Below are 19,414 nucleotides of genomic sequence, written 5' to 3' on the forward strand. Positions count from 1 at the left end.
AAGAAGAAGAAGAAGAAGAAGAAGAAGAAGAAGAAGGAGAGAGAGAGGGAGGGACAGGAAGAGAGAGAGAGAAAGATTGAGGTTCTTGAATTTCTTGTTGGGTTTTTTTTCTCTTGATAAAATGCATGGCTACTGTTTCAGTAAGGTTGGGTGGGGCATTGAGACCTGACATCATTCTTATGCAACCATCCCTGAACCTATAAGACCAAGCCAGGGGTTTCATTCACCAAGAGTGGGCATTGCAATACAGACCAGATTGGAGCAATACTGGCACCTGCCAGAAACAGCTGAAAATAACTGCTCTCATGGTGGGATCAAGTGAATTCCATCCTACCGTTATCTTTCTCCCTTGCTGCCCCAGGAAAACTAAGACGTGTGTGTGTACATGTGCATGAGCACATGCATTCATGCACACATATGTGTTAAATGGCAGAAATTCTCATAATGGAAGGTATTAGTATCTGGGAAAACCAGAAAAGACTTCCTGCTGAAGATGGGATTTGAGTTGAATCTTGAGAGAAACCAGGAAACCCAAGCACCAGAGGTGAGGAGAGCATTTTAAGGAACTGGCTAACATTTATATAATACTAACAACGTACCATTCACTGTGCTAAGTGCTTTTCAATTATTATCTCATTTAGTCCTCACAATAATCCTGGGAGGTAAGTGCTATTATTTTCCCCATTTTACAGATGAGGAAATTGAAACAGACAGAAGTTAAGTGGCTTGCCCCAGGCTTACACAGCTAGTAAGTGTCTGAGGCTGGATTTGAACTCAGATCTTCCTGACTTCAGGCCCAGCTCTCTATCCATGGACAGCCACTGCAAAGGCTCAGAGATAGGAGAAGTTGCATCCTGTGCAAAGTAAACAACTAGGCAGCTGTGGCCAGATTGGGTGGAGTATAAGTGGGTGGAGTATAAGAAGTCTAGAAAGGGAGAAAGGGCCCAAACAGGACTTTACATTTGATCCTGATGCTAAATGCTCTAAGAGGAACCCTAAGGCCTGAGCTAAAGCACAGTGTTGTCCCTATGTAGCACTACTAATGCATGTGTGCAGGAAAGACACCGAGAACTTCACCCCATGCTTGCTGATGCTTAGGCAAAAGACATAATCATCTTGGATTTTGGAGTTCCAGAGGAAGGAGAGGTTGCAGAGATAAACACAGGACCAGCATAGCTCTTTGGTGAAAGCACACCTATAGAAAGCCTGGCCAGGAGCTGTGACTTCAGACTGTAAAGACTTTCATGGCTTCCATGACTTAGAAGAGCTCTGACAGAAACAAATGATGGCATAATGCTCAAGGTCACTATCAAGAACTTTAAGAAGATGAGAGAGAGCCCTGCCACTAACCTCTGTGTCCCCTGGACAAAATAACAAATCCGTGAAAAGCCACTCTATGCCAAGTACTTGAAAGATTTGCCTGTTTACTAAATAGCCTCAGAGAATAATAGGAACCCTACAAAGAAAATTTCTCACAACCACCTTGACTTTAATTAGTTGGACTCCCTAGTGAGGAGGAGGAAAGGAATAAAGGATTGTCAGTTAAGTGGACTCTGAGGAGAAGAACCTAGTAACTAGCTGTAGACAGACTGTGAGCGTGACAGAGAGTGACTGTTAATGAACTAAATTAATAGTTCTTTAAGGTGATGATTCAGAGGAAAGAAGTCGGTCACTTAACACTAATTCCTAATGGAGTTTGCCTGATAGAGATTTTGGTGGGGAGGGAAGTGGAAAGAAGGGGAAAAGAGGGGAGGGAGAGGAGGGAGGACTGAACCCAGAGATAGCTCCTGTCCTCCCCAGTGCTTTCAGCTGCACTCCTAGGGTAGAGAACAATCCAGCCTCTGAGAATGCTGATAGCATGGTTCTTCTACCATATCGATCTATTGGTCAGAGAAGGGTGACAGTATAGACCACTAACCAGCTCAAATGTCAGTACTGAAAGGTCAGTAGGTCATATAAGGGCTAGAACCATTCAGCCAGTTATCAAGCTAACTTATAATGTTGCCAGAGAAAAAGAAGTGGTTAAACATGCCTCTAGAAATGAAAACACTGATGAATGTGCAGGTGACAAATCCCTAGGATATAACTGCATATGTTGCTATATATTGATTCACATATCATACATAACTGCATGGTTTCTGGGATGTATTTTTGCTGTTTTTTGTTTATTTATTCACTAATGGTATCTGTGTTCCTTCTGCTCCGCCTTATGTTTATTTGCTTATACACCAAATGGCATGCAAGTAGTATTGCTGAATGTGCAAATGATATGTTCTACATGTAATGGAGACATATAGTCACTAAATCAGCTATGTGAATTGACATTTTGCATTGTACTGTGTTTACTGCTAGACAGGTTGGAGAACCCAGAGAGAGTAGTATCAGGAAAATCTAGAGAAGAGGGAGTGCCTCAGAGGAGAGATTGGTCAACGTGCTGCAAAGAGATCAAAAAGGATGAGAGCTGAGAAAAAAATCATTGGATTTGGTAATTAAGAGATCATTGGTAACACTAGCTATAACAAATAAGACACACAAAAGTACAAGGAAGAAAGTATAGGAAAAGAAAGGGAAAAATAGGGGGCAGCTAGATGGTACAGTGGATAGAACACTGGCCCTGGATTTAGGAAGACCTGAGTTCAAATCTGGCCTCAGACACTTGATACTTTACTAGTTGTATGACCCTGGGCAAGTCATTTCACCCCATTGTCTCACCAAAAAAAAGAAGATTATTTTTTGCAGATGATATGATGATCTATCTAGAGCAGGGGTGGGGAACCTGTGATCTCAAGGTCACAAGAAGCCTCGAGGCAGTAGGTTCCCCACCCCTGATCTAGAGACTCTAAAAAAGTCAACTAAAATATGAATTGAAACAATAAATTCAGCAAATTTTCAGGATATAAAATAAATCTACGTAAATCAGCATTTCTGTGTGCCATAAACAAAACTCAGTAAGAAAAGATAGAAAAAGAAATTCTACTGAAAATATCTATAGAATGTATAAAATATTTGGAAGTTTGTCTATAAGAACTATATGAATGTAAATATAAAATGCTCTTTAGAAAATTTAAGAAACACTTAAATAATTGGAGAAATATTAATCATTCATGGGCAAACTGTGCCAATATATAGACAATACCACCAAAATTAATTTACTTTTTCAGTGTCATACTAATCAAATTATTATAGAAATAGAAAACATAAGGAAATTTATCCGGAGGAACAAAAGGTCAAGAACCTCCAGGGGAAATATGGGGCAAACGGGAAGGAAGGGGATGTCTAGCTGTACCAGATCTCAAACTATATTACAAAACAATAATCACCAAAACTATTTAGTATCAGTTAAAAATAGAGAAGTCAATCAGTAGGATATATTCAGCATGCAAAATACAGAAGCGAACACACATAGTAGCCTTGAGTTAAATAAACACAAAGATGCCACCTACTGACCAACTAGTAAGGTAAGAACTAATATTCAGCAAAAACTACTTGGGGAAAACTGAGAAGAAGGCTAGCTGAAATTAGGTGTAGACCAACATCTCACATTATGTAGGTGGCTAGGTGCTATAGTGCTGTACTTAACACTCAGGAAGACATGATTTCCAAACCTACCTCAGGTACTTAGGAGCTGTGTGACCCTGAGCAAGTAACAATCTCTCTCAGCCTCAGTTCCCTCATCTGTAAAATAGGAATAATAGTAATACCTACATCACATGGTTGTTATGTGGATCAGATAAAAATCATAAGCATAAAGCACTTTGCAAAACTTAAAGCAACTATATAAATTCTAGCTAATATTATTATAATTATTTCCACCCCTTACCAAGATGAACTCTGAATGGATACGTTAGATATGAAAAGTCACATTGTAAACAAGTTGGAGGAATGATTCAAATTTATAAGAATAAGAGTTGTTACTGAATGGATAGATAGTCAAAGGAAATAAATAGGTAGCCTACAAAGAGAGAAATTCAATCAATCAACAACCTTACGAAAAAATGCTAAAAAATAAAAGGCTAATTAAAGTGACACTGAGGTTTTATCTCAGCCATTAGATTGACAAATACAAAAAAAAAAAGGAAAACAACTATTACTTGAAGGACCACAGGGCTATACTGCCAGTGGTCCTGTGAATTGGTCCAGCCATTCTGTAGAACAATTTGGAAGTGTAACTCAAAAGTCACTAAACTATGACTCTTACCCCAGTTAGGCTTATACTTGAAAGAGATTTTAAAAATGAGAAAATAATCTATACCTTTAAAAGCAAGATTTCTGATAGCTCTTCTTGTTATAGCAAAGAACTAGAATGCTTAGTGCCCATTAGTTGGGAAATGGATGAACAAATGATAGTTTATGAATGAAATTGAATATTGTTGTGATATAAGAAAGAATAAAAAGAAAAATTTCAGAGAAACCAGAGAAAGTTTATATGAACTGATGCAGAATAAAGTGTGTTGTAGTAGAACAGTTTCTACTATGACGAAAACATTTTAAAGAAAAACAACTTTGAAAGATTTGAGAACTCTAACTGACATCATTCTAGAGGACTTAGAATAAAAAGCATGTTACTCACCTTCTGACAGAGAGGGGATGGACACAAGATGCAGAATGAGATATTCATTTTCCAATACAGCCCGTGTAGGATTTTGTCAATGAGCATTTATTAAACTCCTCCCGTGTACCAGGCACTGTGCTAAGCACTGGAGTATAGAAAGGAAGGGAGTATCCATATATTTGTTGAAATTCCCTAGTATGAAGGTAGGACTGTGAGCCAGGAATTAAATTCACTGAGGAAAGAAGAGGAGCATTCTGGGGGTTGGAAGACAACAGCTACCAGAAATTTGATTGGGGAGTAGATATGGACTAAGTGAACCTCAAAAAAAGAAGAGGTTCCTGAGTGTTGGTGGAGGGAGAACCTAGAAGTGGCAATAGGGAGCAAGGGGTGTTCCAACTCCCCCCACCCCTCAACCAGTGATTTGGGGGAATGAATGAAATTGCAGCCAGTGCTGGAAAGGGAGGCCTGGGAGGCTGTGTTAAGAGGAGGGAGCCCGGTCCCAGTGAGTGCAAGAAGATGGAGGGAGTGAGAAAGGAAAAGATTTAAAATGAAAGCAGCTGTGTAAGATTTGAGTAATTACTTTACAAGGGGCCTGTTTTTGTTTTAATTTTCAATTATGAGAAGGAATCAGAGGGTAAGGGAGTTTGGGGGTAGGATATCCTCCCCTCATGTTGTTGTTGTTTAGTCATTTTCGGTCCTATCCAACACTTCCTAACACCATTTGGGGTTTTCGTGGCAAAGATACAAGAGTGGGTTGCCATTTCCTTCTCCAGCTCATTTTATAGTTGAGGAAACTGAGGCAAAGAGGATTAAGTGACTTGCCCAGGGTCACACAGTTAGGAGTATCTGAGGCCAGGTTTGAATTCAGGTCTTCCTGACTCCAGGCCCTGAAATCTATCCACTGCACAGCTACCCCCACCCTCCCCTCATATCACATACACACACACACACACACACAGACACACACACACACAGACCCACACACACACACACTGAAGCAATTTTTAATGTACAAGCAAAAGGAAGGTCAAAATCATAGACAAGCAGGGCAGCTGTTAGAGTTACATTTTGAATTTATTACATATTTAAAAAGAAAAGCAAGCTGCACATCATAAAGATTTACAGTTTTATCTATAGTAAGTATTTCTGTCCTACTATATATTTCAAAAGGAGGACTAGTAGGGCAGGTAAGTGGCATAATGGATAGAGCACTGGCCCTGGAGTCAGGAGGACCTGAGTTCAAATCTGGTCTCAGACACTGGACATTTACTAGCTGTGTAACCCTGGGCAAGTCACTTAACCCCATTTGCCTAGCAAAAACAAACAAACAAACAAAAAAACCCAGCAACAACAACAACAAAAAAGGAGGATTAGCATCTCTGGTGTGAGGGCTCGCCTAGCCCTTTTCAGGGCTGCTCATCCCCTGGTGTCCACCTAGCACTCAACTCTTACCCTTGGCTTCAAGAAACTGTAGTACAGTATACACCGAGGCCACACCCCAATAAATCCTCTAGGCAGACTGGCTAAACCAGCTTAAGGGTAACCAATGGGCCACAAGCCCATCTATGAGGTAGAAGAGGTGCATACCCAGAGCTGGTGAAGGCTTCCCCTGGGCCGAATGGGTGGATCAGAAAAATTTGTTCCAATGGTCACAAAGGTGGCTGAAGCAGGCTCTGTGGAGAACTTAGAGCTTGGCCAGACATCAAAGATGCCACAGTCATCACTATATCCCAGGCCATTGCCAGTCATCTTGATTTTCATATTGACCCTGAAGTTCAATGATTCTGGGAGAGTGAAGCTAACAACTTTGTGTAACTCTGCCTCACTTAAATCCAATTCACTCTCAAGTCAAGACCTCACCCTGTGACATCACTGGTCCTCTTTGAAAACAGAGGACAAAAACAAGAAAAATGATATATTTCAAAATGCTCGTTTTATTTTGTATTTATTAAGCTTAAAACAAAAACAAATTAAAATATTTTAAAAGACCAATGGACTATTGTGCTATATAAGAAATGATGAGCAGGCTAATTTTAGAAAAACCTGGAAAGACTTACATGAACTGATGTCAAGTAAAGTGAGGAGAACCAGGAAGAACATTGTATACAGTAACAGTAATACTGTGCAATAATCAACTATGACTGACTTAGCTCTTCTCAGCAATACAATGATCCAAGACAATTCCAAAAGACTCAAGATGAAAAATGCTAACCACATCCAGAGAAAGAACTGGTGGAGTCTGAATGCAGATCAAAGCATACTTTTTTCACTTTTGTTTTTGTTGTTTTTTTTCTTGTTCTTTTTTCCTTTTGTTCTGTTTTCTTCCAGAACATGACTAATATGGAAATATGTTTTACATTATTGCACATGTACAACTTATATTAGACTGTTTGAACCTATATCAAACTGTTTCCCAGCTTGGAGAGGCAGGAGGATAGAGAGGGAGAAAAATTTGGAACTCAAAATCTTTCCAAAAATGAATGTTGAAAATTAATTGTAATTGTAATTCCATGTAACAGGAAAAAATAAAATACTATTAAAAAATAAATCATTGGTAACTTGAAAGACAACAGTTTCAGTGGAGTGAAGAGGTCAGAGGCCAAATTGGAAAGGGTTGAAAGGGAGTGAGAAGAAAAGAAAGCAGAGACAAATTCAGGAAGAAGATATAGGACAATAACTTGAGATGGTAGGCTCACATGAAGGCTTTTTAAGGCTGGGGAAATCTGGTCATGTTTGTAGGCAGCAGGAAACAAGGTAGCAGATAAGAAAAGATTAAAGATAAGATTGAGAAAAGGAATGATTATGAGAGCAATCTGCTAGATGGCATTAAGGTACTAGTCAAGACCTTTTGTGGAGGCAAAAGGCCACATCTTCCTCAGAGTAAAGGAGGAGAGAATTGGGGATGTCAACAGCTTTTAAGATGTCAATAGTTTTAAGAGTCAACAGTCTCTATTTTCTCAGTCAAGTATGAAGAGAGTCTTCTGCTGAGATGGAGGGAGAAGCTTGAGGAGAAAAGCCACTGTGAGGAATGGGAAAGAGAACCAATTAGGAAGAAATAGGAGTGACTTGCTGCTAAGAGCCCAATGGAGATTAGATATGAATTTGTAGTGGACATAGTCAACACAATTCTATGACTTACCATGCCATTCAACAACACATGAATAGAAGCCAGGGCTGTGAGTGGTAGGAGTAATACAAGGCTGGGTTTTGGCAAGGCAAATTCAGTGATAGGAAAGGCAGCAAGAAATTGGAATGAATATAAAGAGGTATGTGCCTTCCTCCATGGAAAACTTACATTATATCAACACTAAGGGAGAATGGCTGAGTAGCTCCTCAGAGTGCATTTACACAAACTCTCTAAGCTTGACCCTCCTCCATTTCACTTCCATGGCAGAAGCAGGAACAGATTCTGGGGGCTCTAATTTCTGAGCACCTTTGCGTATGAGTGGATGGGACCTACCTTTTTCTTCTAGTGCTTGTATTGGGAGGTTTATCAATTGTGTCCACCCTGAGCCATTTGATGAAATTTTAGGGTGCAAGGGGCACTTGTGATCAATGAAGCATTAAGATTTTTGCCCCTTTCAGACTTCAAATGATTGTATTTACTGCTTTATAAAAAGGATGAAACCCTCGAGTGGATCACATTCTAAATGACCAGGTTTTAATAGTTATAAAACAGGGGCAGCTAGGTGGTACGGTAGATAGAGCACTGGCCCTAGAATCAGGAGCTCTTGAGTTCAAATCTGGCCTTAGACACGTAACACTCACTAGTTGTGTGACTCTGGGCAAGTTACTTAACCCCAACTGCCTCACCAAAAAAAAAAAAAAAAAGAATTGAGCTAATAGTTATAAAACTGGGAGAAGCCCTTTCTCACTTTATTTAGGATTTATCCCTTTAGCTCTCCATATCTTTAGCTCTCCATATCTTTACTCCTTTAATAGGTATGAAAAAGTTTCTTAGTCAGCTTGATGGAATTACCAGAAAGCTACCCTTTCACTGGCTAAAGGCTTATCCCTACTGGCCTTCAAAAAAGAGCAAAGTCTAAGAGGATCCTCTTCTCTAGAAGTAGAGAAAAGAGCTAGTTAGCTATGGAGGAAGAATCCAGTTCTTGAGAGGGAGTGGCTCTTCACACTTTCCTTTGCACTTGTTCCAAAGTAGCATGGGGAACTGGGAAGAAGAGTAAGGAATTTCTCTCCTACCCACCTATGCTATCTGCAATGGCATCTTGCAATGGAGCAATACACCCAGTAGGAGGTGCTATACCTAGCAGAGAGCAGACCCAAAGAATTCAACCACAAAATGGAGTTACTTGGTGTTGAGGATCAGGGCCAGGGAGACCAGAAGAACAACTTGCCCTAAAAAAGGTCATGACCTGGACATTTCGGTGGGGGGGCAAGGAGAGAGAATAGAAATTACAATTATTTTGCAATATCTTGATGGACTTGTTCAGTCGTTTCAATTGTGTCCAACTCTTTGTGATCCCATCTGGAGTTTTTTGGCAAAGATACTGAAGTAGTTTGCCATTTCCTTCCTCAGCTCATTTTACAGATGAGGAAACTGAGCAAACAGGGTTCAATGACTTGCCCAGGGTCACACAGCTAAGAAGTGTTTGAGGCCACATTTGAATTTGGGTCTTCCTAACTCCAGGCCCTGCACTCTATCCACTTCAACACCTAGCTATCCCCTTCATGGACAAACAAATCTCACAACCACCTGGTAGTCTAATAGTGGAAAATAAGAAATCTAAAAATTACCAACTATGCAAGGACACAGGAAAGCAGATGGTCTCCTTCATTGTTGTAACAACTACTTGCTATCCTTGGACAAGAGATTCTAGAGTGGTCTAGGACTTCTTGCACAACTGTGAAATTGTATTTAGTCTTCGCCTTGTCTCTTATCCTTGAACAGGGAATTTTTTCTTATTCTGGTAATAAATCCTGCCATTCCAAATAATCCTCTTTTCTCCCTTGGCTGATCTGCCTTTTAATCTACCCCTTCCTCTTTTGTGAAATGCTTTACTTATCTATCCTAAGTTGCTGTAACACTAAGCAGGCGGAAAGGTTATGAAACCAAATCTGTATCCCAGGAATCTAAATCTGTGATAAAACTCTTTTGCTTTTAGTTTGGCCACCTATCTTTGACCCACAGTCATCAGACCCTTCCTAATGAGTGTATATCTCTCAAGACAGACCTACTCCCCATTTTCCATCAGCAATTCTGCTAGATTTCCACTCCAGGGAACATCCCGCTTCACCCAGGATAAGCTGATCACCTGAAATCTCATCACCACACTTGCTGATTGACTCTATTTTTGATTCTCAAAACCTCAATCAGTTGCCTCTCCCCTCTGATTGGAGGGCTGGAGGGTAAAGCACTAAACTCCTCCCAAAATCTTCCTTTATAAAGGGCTGGGATCTGCCTCCCTGGGACACCATATCTCTTGGTCCTCCTACTTCCCATTTGTGGATTGCAAGTCCTTGAGAGCAGAGATTATCTTTACTTTTTTTATTTGTATCCCCACCACTTTAGCACCGTGCCTAGCACATAGTTTATCCATATTAATATTATTACTATTATTATTATTTTATGCTATTATAATTACATATTTATATATAACATATGTAATTGTATTATATTACACATAACATATTTTATTATTATTTATTATATATAATGTTGATATATTTATTATATATTATACTACAATATGTTATGTTGTTAATATTAACATTAATGTTTGTTGGATTCAATTAAATTGCATTGAATTGAATTGAAAGAGATGGAGAGAGTTCCCCACCATGGGTCTCCCGGGACTTAGGACCTTTCAGAATTTGAAAGTTCACTGCCAGTTGAGGACACATCCCCTGGATACTCATTTGCCTAAGATACGGAAAAAGCAAACACAAAACACAAAAGAGGGAGTCATTGCCTCTGGAGACCTCCTAAAGCCTGGATGGGGGACAGAGCAATCTTCTCTTCTTTCACTAGATTTTCTAGATGTAGCTGGAAACAACCTACATATTTCATAGCCTAAAAGGAAGGGAAAAAAGGCAGACTTGATAGCTTTTATATATGCAATATCAGCTCTTTCTGTTTAGCAGCCAATTAAGACACTTTTATTAAATGTATTATTAAGTATTTATCAATTTATTAATATTATTTATTAAATTTATTATTTATTTATTATTAAGACACAATTATTCCCCACTGCAAGCCCCTGAGTTATACCTGGTTGTGTCAACCCTCAGAACTTCCCTATGGTTGACCAGAAGTGGCTAGTGAATGTCTACACATATTCCGTACAATCTGCTGTTGGCACCAGAAATTGGGGTCCAGAGTCAGGAAACAATTTGTCCCAAGTCACATCACTGGCAAAACTGCATCTAGAAACCAGATATACAGGGTTCAGAGTCGTTGCTACCAGTTTGCAACCACCCAGGGCCTAAAATCTGGATTCTGTCCTCATAACTTTCATTAGGTTAGCTAAGAGTGCCCTCCTGGCCAAATTCAACATGCTCTCTTCTATTCTCAGCCTTTTGAACCTCTCCTGCTGCCTCTGTTGACCACTTTCCTCTCCCTGATATTTTCTTTGACTGTAGGGACACCAGTCTTCTGGTTTTCCTTGTACCTTTCTGACTGATCAGCCTGTATCTCCTTTTTCCAACTTTCCTTTTTCCTATGTCATGGAATTTAGTATAGGTTTCTATTATTTCCATTTTAGGGGGCAGCTAGATGGCACACTGGATAGAGTGCTAGACCTTTAAGCAGAAAGACTTGAGTTCAAATCTAGCTTCAAACATGAACTAGCTATGTGATCCTGCATAAGTCACTTAACCTCTGTCTACCTCAGTTTCCTCACCTGTAAAATGGGGATAATAATAGCACTTACTCCCAGGATTGCTGTGAGGGTCAAACTTGGAAAATATTCGTAAAGCACTTTTGCAAACCTTAAAGAGCTATATAAAAACTAGCTATGATTGTTGTGAGAACTAGTACCATTTCAGTTTGTTACAACTTGTATGAAAATGACTACATCTACATTTGCTTTCTATATTGTCTTGATATCAGTCAAGTCAGTCAATGAACATTCATTAAGCACCTACTGGGCAGTTAGATGGTACAGTGATCAGAGCAGTGGGCCTGGAGTCAGAAAGATTCCTCTTCCGAAGTTTAAATCTGGCCTCAGACACTTGCCAGTTGTGTGACCCCTGGGAAAGTCACTTAACCCTGTTTGCCTCAGTTTCTTCATCTGTAGAATGAGTTGGAGGAGGAAATGGTAAACCACTGCAGTATTTCTGCCAAGAAAACCCCAAATGGTTTCACGAAGAGTCGGACAAAACTGAAAAATGACAGAACAGAATGAGCATCTACTACATGCCAGGCACTGCGTTAAGCACTGGATTCAAAACATCTTTGCTTAAATAATCCCCCTTAAATTTAAATCAAATACTCCCTTTGCTATCTTCCATTGTTAATGTTAATGAAAGTCATGTATTGGTGAGAGTGGAATCCACATTTTATCATCCTCTGTTGCAGCAAACTGATAGGTATAGATAGGCCTTAATTCAGAATGCTTGCTTTCTAGTCCCTGTTCTACCAGTTAAGTGACCCGGGAAAGTTATTTAACTTTTTTTCATGCATGCATGTCACCTCTCCAACTAGGATTATAGACAGTGCAAAGAACATTAGAGCCCATGTAGTTCAACCCTCTCATTTGACTCATATGGAAACTGAAGCCCAGACGGCTTAGGTGTTTTTCCTAAGGCAAAGCAGGAGGTAGGAAAGCACACCTTGAATACAGGAACCACCTTTTTCTATCTCCCCTGTAACCTCTCTAGCATAGAGCAGTTCATATCCTACATGCTCATAATGGGAATGTTGAATGAATTCAGACCAGCTCAAAACATACTATGGATTTTCTATTTCTTTCAGGCTCTGCACTCTAGTGGGAAAGCATTGATTTTAATTTAGGAAACAAATTCAAATCCCTGCTCTGACATTTACTAGCTGCGTGCATCTGGAAAGCACCATAGGCTCCTGGGATCACAGATTTAGATCTGGAAGGTAGACTCTAAAGGCTACCTAATCCAACCCCTCTCCTTTCACAGATGAAGAAATTGAGACCCAGAGATTAAGTGACTTGGCCAAAGCTTCACAAGTTGCAAGTCTAAATTTGAAGTCAAATCCCGTGAGTTTAGTGCTTCACAAGTCATGTGCTCTCTCCACTGCAACATGATGAATCCCAAAGTTGGTTCTTTCTGGGAAAAAGGCCAAGCTTTCTGAATGCTTTTGTGATTTTTTAGGATCCTGTTTTCTTTGTGGGGCAAAATAAAGATTATACCACACCCATTAACCATATATCATAATGTTGAGTGCCTGGGCAGAATTTGGGGACACCCCTGTCACAAACTTACTTGAGGCTTTCTTTTGGATAACTTTCCTGGATTAAATCATGGGCAACAAGCCAGAGAAATGGACAAATTGGGGTCAAACCCGAGTCCTTGGGCTATACTAGGCCACAAGATATATCACTAACCGTTTTCTCACTTGTAAAATGAAAATACTTATTGCTACCTACCTCCTAGGCTTGTAAGATAAACACATTGTAAACTGGAAGTACAATATATATTACTTTTAAGCCTATCAACTTCTCTTAGTCCCATGAAATGTTTTGAGCCTTTGGTTTCTCTGAGGTCTAAAGAATGTTTATTCCTTTATTGTCTTAACCCCAGCCCAAAACATCAACAGCTTTCACAGAAACTGGATCCTCTAGTTCTCTGGGTCTCAATGGGTCCAAGTTACATTTCTTGAGTTCCAGAGATAGGGGGCTAATGAACCAAATGCCCAGGTCCCTGAAGGGAGTAGGGACTGTGAGGATGAAAGGAGGATCAACATACTTTCAAACTATGGGTAAGGTTTCTCTCCCCTTTCCTCCTCCTCATTCCCCACTTTGGGTGACTAGGAAGCTAACAGAAATTCTTAGCAACCTCATTCAAGAATAAAAGGATATGAATACACAAGGATTATTAGTATGGTTTTATTTTTCCATTTCATGGAAGTTCTGGTATTGTCCATCTTCACCTCTCTGTTCACAGCCACCAAATGGTGGCAGAAAAACACAGCTGTGCCATCCCAGTTGTAGAGATTCTGGAAGAATTGGTACGGGAAGAAGAGGACAGAATATGAGGCAAGGATACGCTTTGGGGGTGACCAACAGGAATTAAAGATGGAGGGAAAGGGTAAATCTTTGGGAGGATAGTGGAATCAGAAGGGCAAAGATAAGGGGGTATTGAGGTACAGAAAGATTACTGATCCAGGGGAATGAGGAAGATGTGTTAGATGAACCAGGCCTTATGTGCATGAGAGAGGGGGACTGAGAACACCCAATTATCTGTATTCCTCCTTGGGTGGATCAAGGTCTGACTCATCATGAACATCTACCTCAGGGCCAGGAGGCCAGGGATTCTCAGGGGGCTGGGGTCCAGCAGGCCAGGGGTCATCAGGCCGTGGAGGCTGGGGAGTAGTTGTTCTAGGGGGCTCAGGGGGCCAGACTCCACTTTCAGGCAGATCTCTCCAAGTACGACTAGGGCCTGGGGGTGGGGGGTCTTCAAAAACAGGGGGTATCCCTGGCCAGGGATCACCAGGGACTGGTGGGCCCTGTGGCCATGGTGGCGCACCCTCTTCTTCAAGGGCCTCCAGGGCTGGTGGCAAAGGGTGGTCATTGCTGCCTGTGATGCCTATACAGGAGAGAAAATAGTGTGGTGAAGTCATTGGAATAGATGATGCCCTCCCCACAAATTCTATGAATGACAGAATTCGTCTAAATCCTGAAATGGACATTAATCCTGAAAACCCAGAACCTAGAAATTCCTAAATTGCCATGACACCCTAAATTAATCTGAATTTCTAAGTGAACTTTAATTGACCAATCTGCTACACTGACCTAAACCCTTAAAAGTGTGCAAACTTTAAGCTGATCAGTTCTCCCAAATTAAGCTCAAATTCAAGCGGCCAACAAAACTGACACATTCTCTTAAACTTATCTATGTTCCTAAAGTGATTATCATCAAATCTTTTTAATTTTAATTTTTATTATTTATTTTTTCCACAAGATTTTGAGTTCCAAATTTTCACCCCATCTCGCCCCTCCCTCCACCCCAAGATGGCATGCATTCTGAATACCCCTTCCCCTAGTCCCCCCTCTCTCTTATCCCCTTCCCCTTCTATTTTCCTGTAGGGCAGGATAGATTTCTGTACCCCATTTCCTATGTTTCTTATTTCCCAGTTGCATGTGAAAACATTTTTTTTAAACATGGGTTTTTAAAACTTTGGGTTCCAAATTTTCTCCCTTCCTCCCTCCCCACCCACTCTCATTGAAAAGGCAAGCAATTATCATCAAATCTAAAATCATTCAAATCTCTCAAATGCCTTTTGTTCATTCATTCAAATATTTATTCAATACCTAAAGAGTGCAGAGCACTTTGCTAGGCATTGGGGGAAAGATAAAAAGTAGATACAAAGATACAAATTTATCCCTGCCTCATAGGGCTTATAGTCTAGTAGAAGAATAAACTAGAATTACATCAAAAAGGTTTAAAACAACATGTTATAAAAAGTCTGAGGTGGGAACTGGAGATTGGAGAAGGAACATGAAGGTGGTGGGTATGAGTTGTAAAGGACAGGTAGGAATTCAACAGGCAAAATGGAAGGAGGAAATTCCCCTAAATACTAATATTGGCTATAATGCTAATTTCCACCTCAATTCTGATCCATTAACCTCCACACCAAGCCAGATCCCCAAATAGAAGAAACCCCTCAAGTCCACAGCATGACCTGTATCCCAAAGATGGTATGGCCCCAAATTAATCTGATACCCTAAAACATAATACCCTGAAATAGCCTTTACTCCATTTTATTTTTTTCGATCTATATAAACCTTGGACATCTCCCTCAAATACCTTTCCAACCCATACCTGTATGTCACCTCCTACTTTTATCATTTTCCTTTCCCCACCCCTCAGGTTGTTCTTGTGCCTCTATTCCACTATTTCTCCCGCTTCCTCTGCTCACCTCCTGCAAGGAGACAAAGAACCAGTATTCCCAGTAGCTTCCAATTCAGCATGGTGAAGCCGTCTCTCCTGGGCCCCAAGAGGAGGGGCAGATTGAGTCTGCAGTGCCTAGGAACTGACTTTATAGGGAAAAGAGAAAGAGGAGGAGCCCAAGCTCTGAGAAGGGAAAACCCCAATGACTCAACTGGTGCCAGAAAAGGGGCAAGGACATAACTGGACAGACTTGTTGGGAGGGAGAGAAGGGGGTTAGGGAGTTTGCATTTTAGGTGTAATAGTTACTCATTCTAAGCTCTCAGTCTCAGGGCAGTCTCAGCTGTCCTGGTTGCCAGCTTCCCTGGCTCTCCACATCAGCAATCTGGGCACCTAGATTCTTTGTCCCTACCTTGCCCTACCCAAGTAGCTTCCAAGTCAATACACACTCCTCCCCACTCCAGACTCATACTGAGGCCATTTTTGATGTCCTACCTCAGTCAGGAGTCACAGACAGGATGCAAATCACGTTTGGGGAAGCACCCTAATTACAGAGGCAGTGAAACAGAAGCAAGAACGACGCCTGGCTTTCAGGGGGGAGTTGGGGTGGGGAGAGTGTTGTATGCCCTTTGAACACAAGGGTCACAGCTGGGACACTCTACCTATACATCCCCCATCAACTCTTTCCCAGGATACAAACATCTCCCTACAATCCCTGTTCTCTGCAGGAACCATCTTTGTTCCACATTCCTACCCTTCCTCAGGGATCCAAGTGCTCCAACTTAAAAACTATAAAACCTGTAAACTTCACCCTACATGAAACAACACAAGGGAGAAACTGGAGCAGATTCAGAATGACTCAAAACAAGGAAGGAAATAGCAGGAAACCCTAGTTCCCCTTTTTGCAGCCAAGTCAAAAAGATTACTCAGCAGAAGCACTAAGTTACGGACAGTCATCTTCTTTGCCCATCTTCTTCTCCTGTCCCTCAGTGCTCTCCTTCTCCTCCCTCAGTCCCCTTTGTTTTTCTTTTATCCCCCAGCACCACTTTCCCCCTCTTCTGCCCTCATACAGCTGTCTCTCTGGGCCCCATTCCCATTTCAAAGTCTGTCATTCCTTCGAGTCCTAGAAGTCTTTCAGGTTTCACATTCAATTGCCTCTTCCAGTGGTAAAAGCTTTTCTTTTCCAAATTATTATTTTTTAAGGTGTTGCTTCTCACTTGTATGAATTGATGCAGACAAAGAAATAGAACTAAGAGAACAATTCATACAATAATAATACTGCAAAAAGCAACAACTTTGAAGGGCTTAAGAGCTCTGAGCAAGGCAATGACCAATTACAATTCCATTCATGATGAAACATGCCACCCACCTCCTGACAGAGAGGTGATAGAATGAGAGTGCAAACTGAGGCATACATATTTTTAGATATGGACAATTCAAAAATTTGTTTTGCTTGACATTTGTTATAAGGGTTTTGTTCTTCCTTTTTTTTCGCTTAAGGCAGGAAGAGATAGAAGGTTGATTTTAATTTTTTTAAGGTTGATTTTAATTGAAAAAATCTTTAATTGACAAAAAATTGTTGCTTCTCAACATATCATCCAGATCCAACTAGGGAATGAGGAATATGAAAAAAGCTCTTATTCTTCGGAGTGAGCTACAAAGGGAAAATCTTCCATTTCATAGGAAAGGGGGAAGGAGGCATATGGGGTAAAGAGAGCTGCTGGGAAGACCTTTTTAAATCCTTAGAGACAACATTTCCAAACTCACAGATCCTACTAAAACCTCCTTTATTTAGTGTAAGAAAATTCACAGACATCAAGGCAGATGTAGCTCGGGGATTAGAGCCAGCAGGTGGTCATATGTGCTATATTCGCCACCTGTTCTGTTCCCCTTTACAGCTTACAACTGGTAAGAGGAAGATCCTACAACTGAGCATCTCCCATTGTCTCCCTCCTCTTCTCGAGTGATAACCTCACTCATTTCCTGCAGATCTTCCAGCAATGCAGAGAGATAGGATCCTGAGAAGGAATCCATAAAAGGGGAATCACATAAGAGAAAGCTCTTATACTTGGTGTGAAATGAGGGGAAGGGGAGGGCTTGGTGTGGATACTAAAGAAGAGAAAAATCTAGAGAAATGTTAAGAGATATTGTGGATCCCTAGGGGGTAATAGAGGTCCCCAAACTTCCTCTGAATTCTACCTTTCAAAAGTTGCTTGGTAGGATGTTGAGTTTGAGAGGTTCCAGAGCCAGGTTCCAGCGATGGGGAAGGAAGAATTGCGAACAGCCGCCGCTGTTTGTATTGGGAAAGGAGACCCTCTTGCTTTAGGGTGGCCTAGGAAAAAGAGGGTTAGAATAGATGTTTCTCCACCCCCAGTTCTTCCCAGGATAGAGTTCTGATTTCCTTTGTCCTCTATGAAAGAGAAAAATTATAGCTCATAACCAGTGGTAAAACATACCAACATGAGGTTTTTGTCTCGTTCCAGCTCTTGAAGCCTCTGCTGCAACCGGAATCCTTCTTCCCTCTGGGCTTCCTCTTGCAGACGTCCCAGCTCCTGGCTACGCTCCTTGTCTCGGGCTGCTTGGCGTTGGGCCTGGCGCAGGGAGACCACTGGGGGGACAGAAGGAAGATGTGTAAGGACTAATCCAATGGGATTATGGTCAAAGTAGTTCCTGGACAAGGAACTGGGAACCCAGTGTTCTAATTGCCAATTTCCAGCTAACAGCTATGCAACTTTGGGCAAGTCACTTTACTTATCTAGGCTTCATTTATAAAATGAGAACTGCTGGACTGAATGATCTTTATAGTTCCTTCTACTTCTAAAATTCTATTCATCTATAAATCTGTGACATCAGAGGAACAAGAAGGTTCTGTCTAATGCTATTTTCCCTTTCCATGGCCAAACCCTTGAGCTCACCAGCTTTAGAATGTTCCTTTCGGGCTTCATTCAGTCTTCTCTCCAACTCTGAAAGCTGATCTCGAAGCCTCGACTCCACTTCAGCCACTTTCTTCTGTAAGTCTAGGGAGGGAAGGGAAGACCCGAGTCCCATTTTACCTTAGTCTCTGCCCCTGTGAACCCCGTGCCTCAGGATCAGGATCCACGAGCTAGGTATGGGACTGAAGAATGAATTCCCCACCTCCACTCTTCTCAGAACTCTTCACTGTCCCCTGTACCTCTCCCATAGGTCTCTTGCTGCTGGGTTAGCTCCCGCCGAAGGGAGGCAGCCTCTTCTGTGCTCTCCTTCTGGCTCAGTCGAGCTGCCTTCAGCTGAATCCCAACCTCTGCCAAAGATTCCTGGGTTTTTTGCAGCTCCTGCTCCAAATGCCGGACCCCCTCACTTAGCCGAATCCGCTCTTCCTCCCCTGAGTATTAGACAATCAATAACGTCACACCACCACATCAGGATGTAGATCCTTGGTTCTTACCCACCATCACTCGCCCCATTCTCTTTCCACAGGATATAAGTATCTTGCTCTCCTATTTATAGTTCTCCATATCTTCAGTGTGAACCCAACCATTCAAGAGCCTTGTGCTACCTTGTGCCCGGGCTCGGCCCACTTCTTGTTGGATGAGGCGGGCACTCAGTTGCAGCTCTTCTTCTAGGTGGTCCCTTTCTTCTCTTAGCTGCTGCAACTCAAATCTCATTTCTTCAGGCAGTGGAGGTGGAGGGCTGTAGGAAGTAGACAGAGATACCAGGTCAAGCAGAGAGAGAAGCTAAAAACAGACCCTTCCCCTCTACTCTTCAGGTTCACAGGCATCTAACCCTTTTGGCCCTACTCTTTCTCCCTAGGTTCACCTCCCAGGACCAATGGTTCTTTGCCTT

General features: G+C 41.4%; 1 protein-coding gene across 1 annotated transcript; it reads right to left on the reverse strand.

The window, feature by feature from the left end:
- Positions 1-13,574: 13,574 nt before the first annotated feature.
- PSORS1C2 (psoriasis susceptibility 1 candidate 2) lies at positions 13,575-17,859 on the reverse strand. The gene is made up of 3 exons (XM_027876743.1): positions 17,792-17,859; positions 15,624-15,741; positions 13,575-14,290 (listed from the first exon to the last, which is right to left on the reverse strand). Exons 2-3 carry the CDS (start codon positions 15,673-15,675, stop codon positions 13,941-13,943), a joined length of 402 nt encoding a protein of 133 aa, XP_027732544.1. The 5' UTR covers positions 15,676-15,741; positions 17,792-17,859; the 3' UTR covers positions 13,575-13,940.
- Positions 17,860-19,414: the final 1,555 nt, after the last annotated feature.

Source organism: Vombatus ursinus, unplaced genomic scaffold, assembly GCF_900497805.2.
Source record: "Vombatus ursinus unplaced genomic scaffold, bare-nosed wombat genome assembly UNPS02014811.1, whole genome shotgun sequence".
NCBI classification, from domain to species: Eukaryota; Metazoa; Chordata; class Mammalia; order Diprotodontia; family Vombatidae; genus Vombatus; species Vombatus ursinus.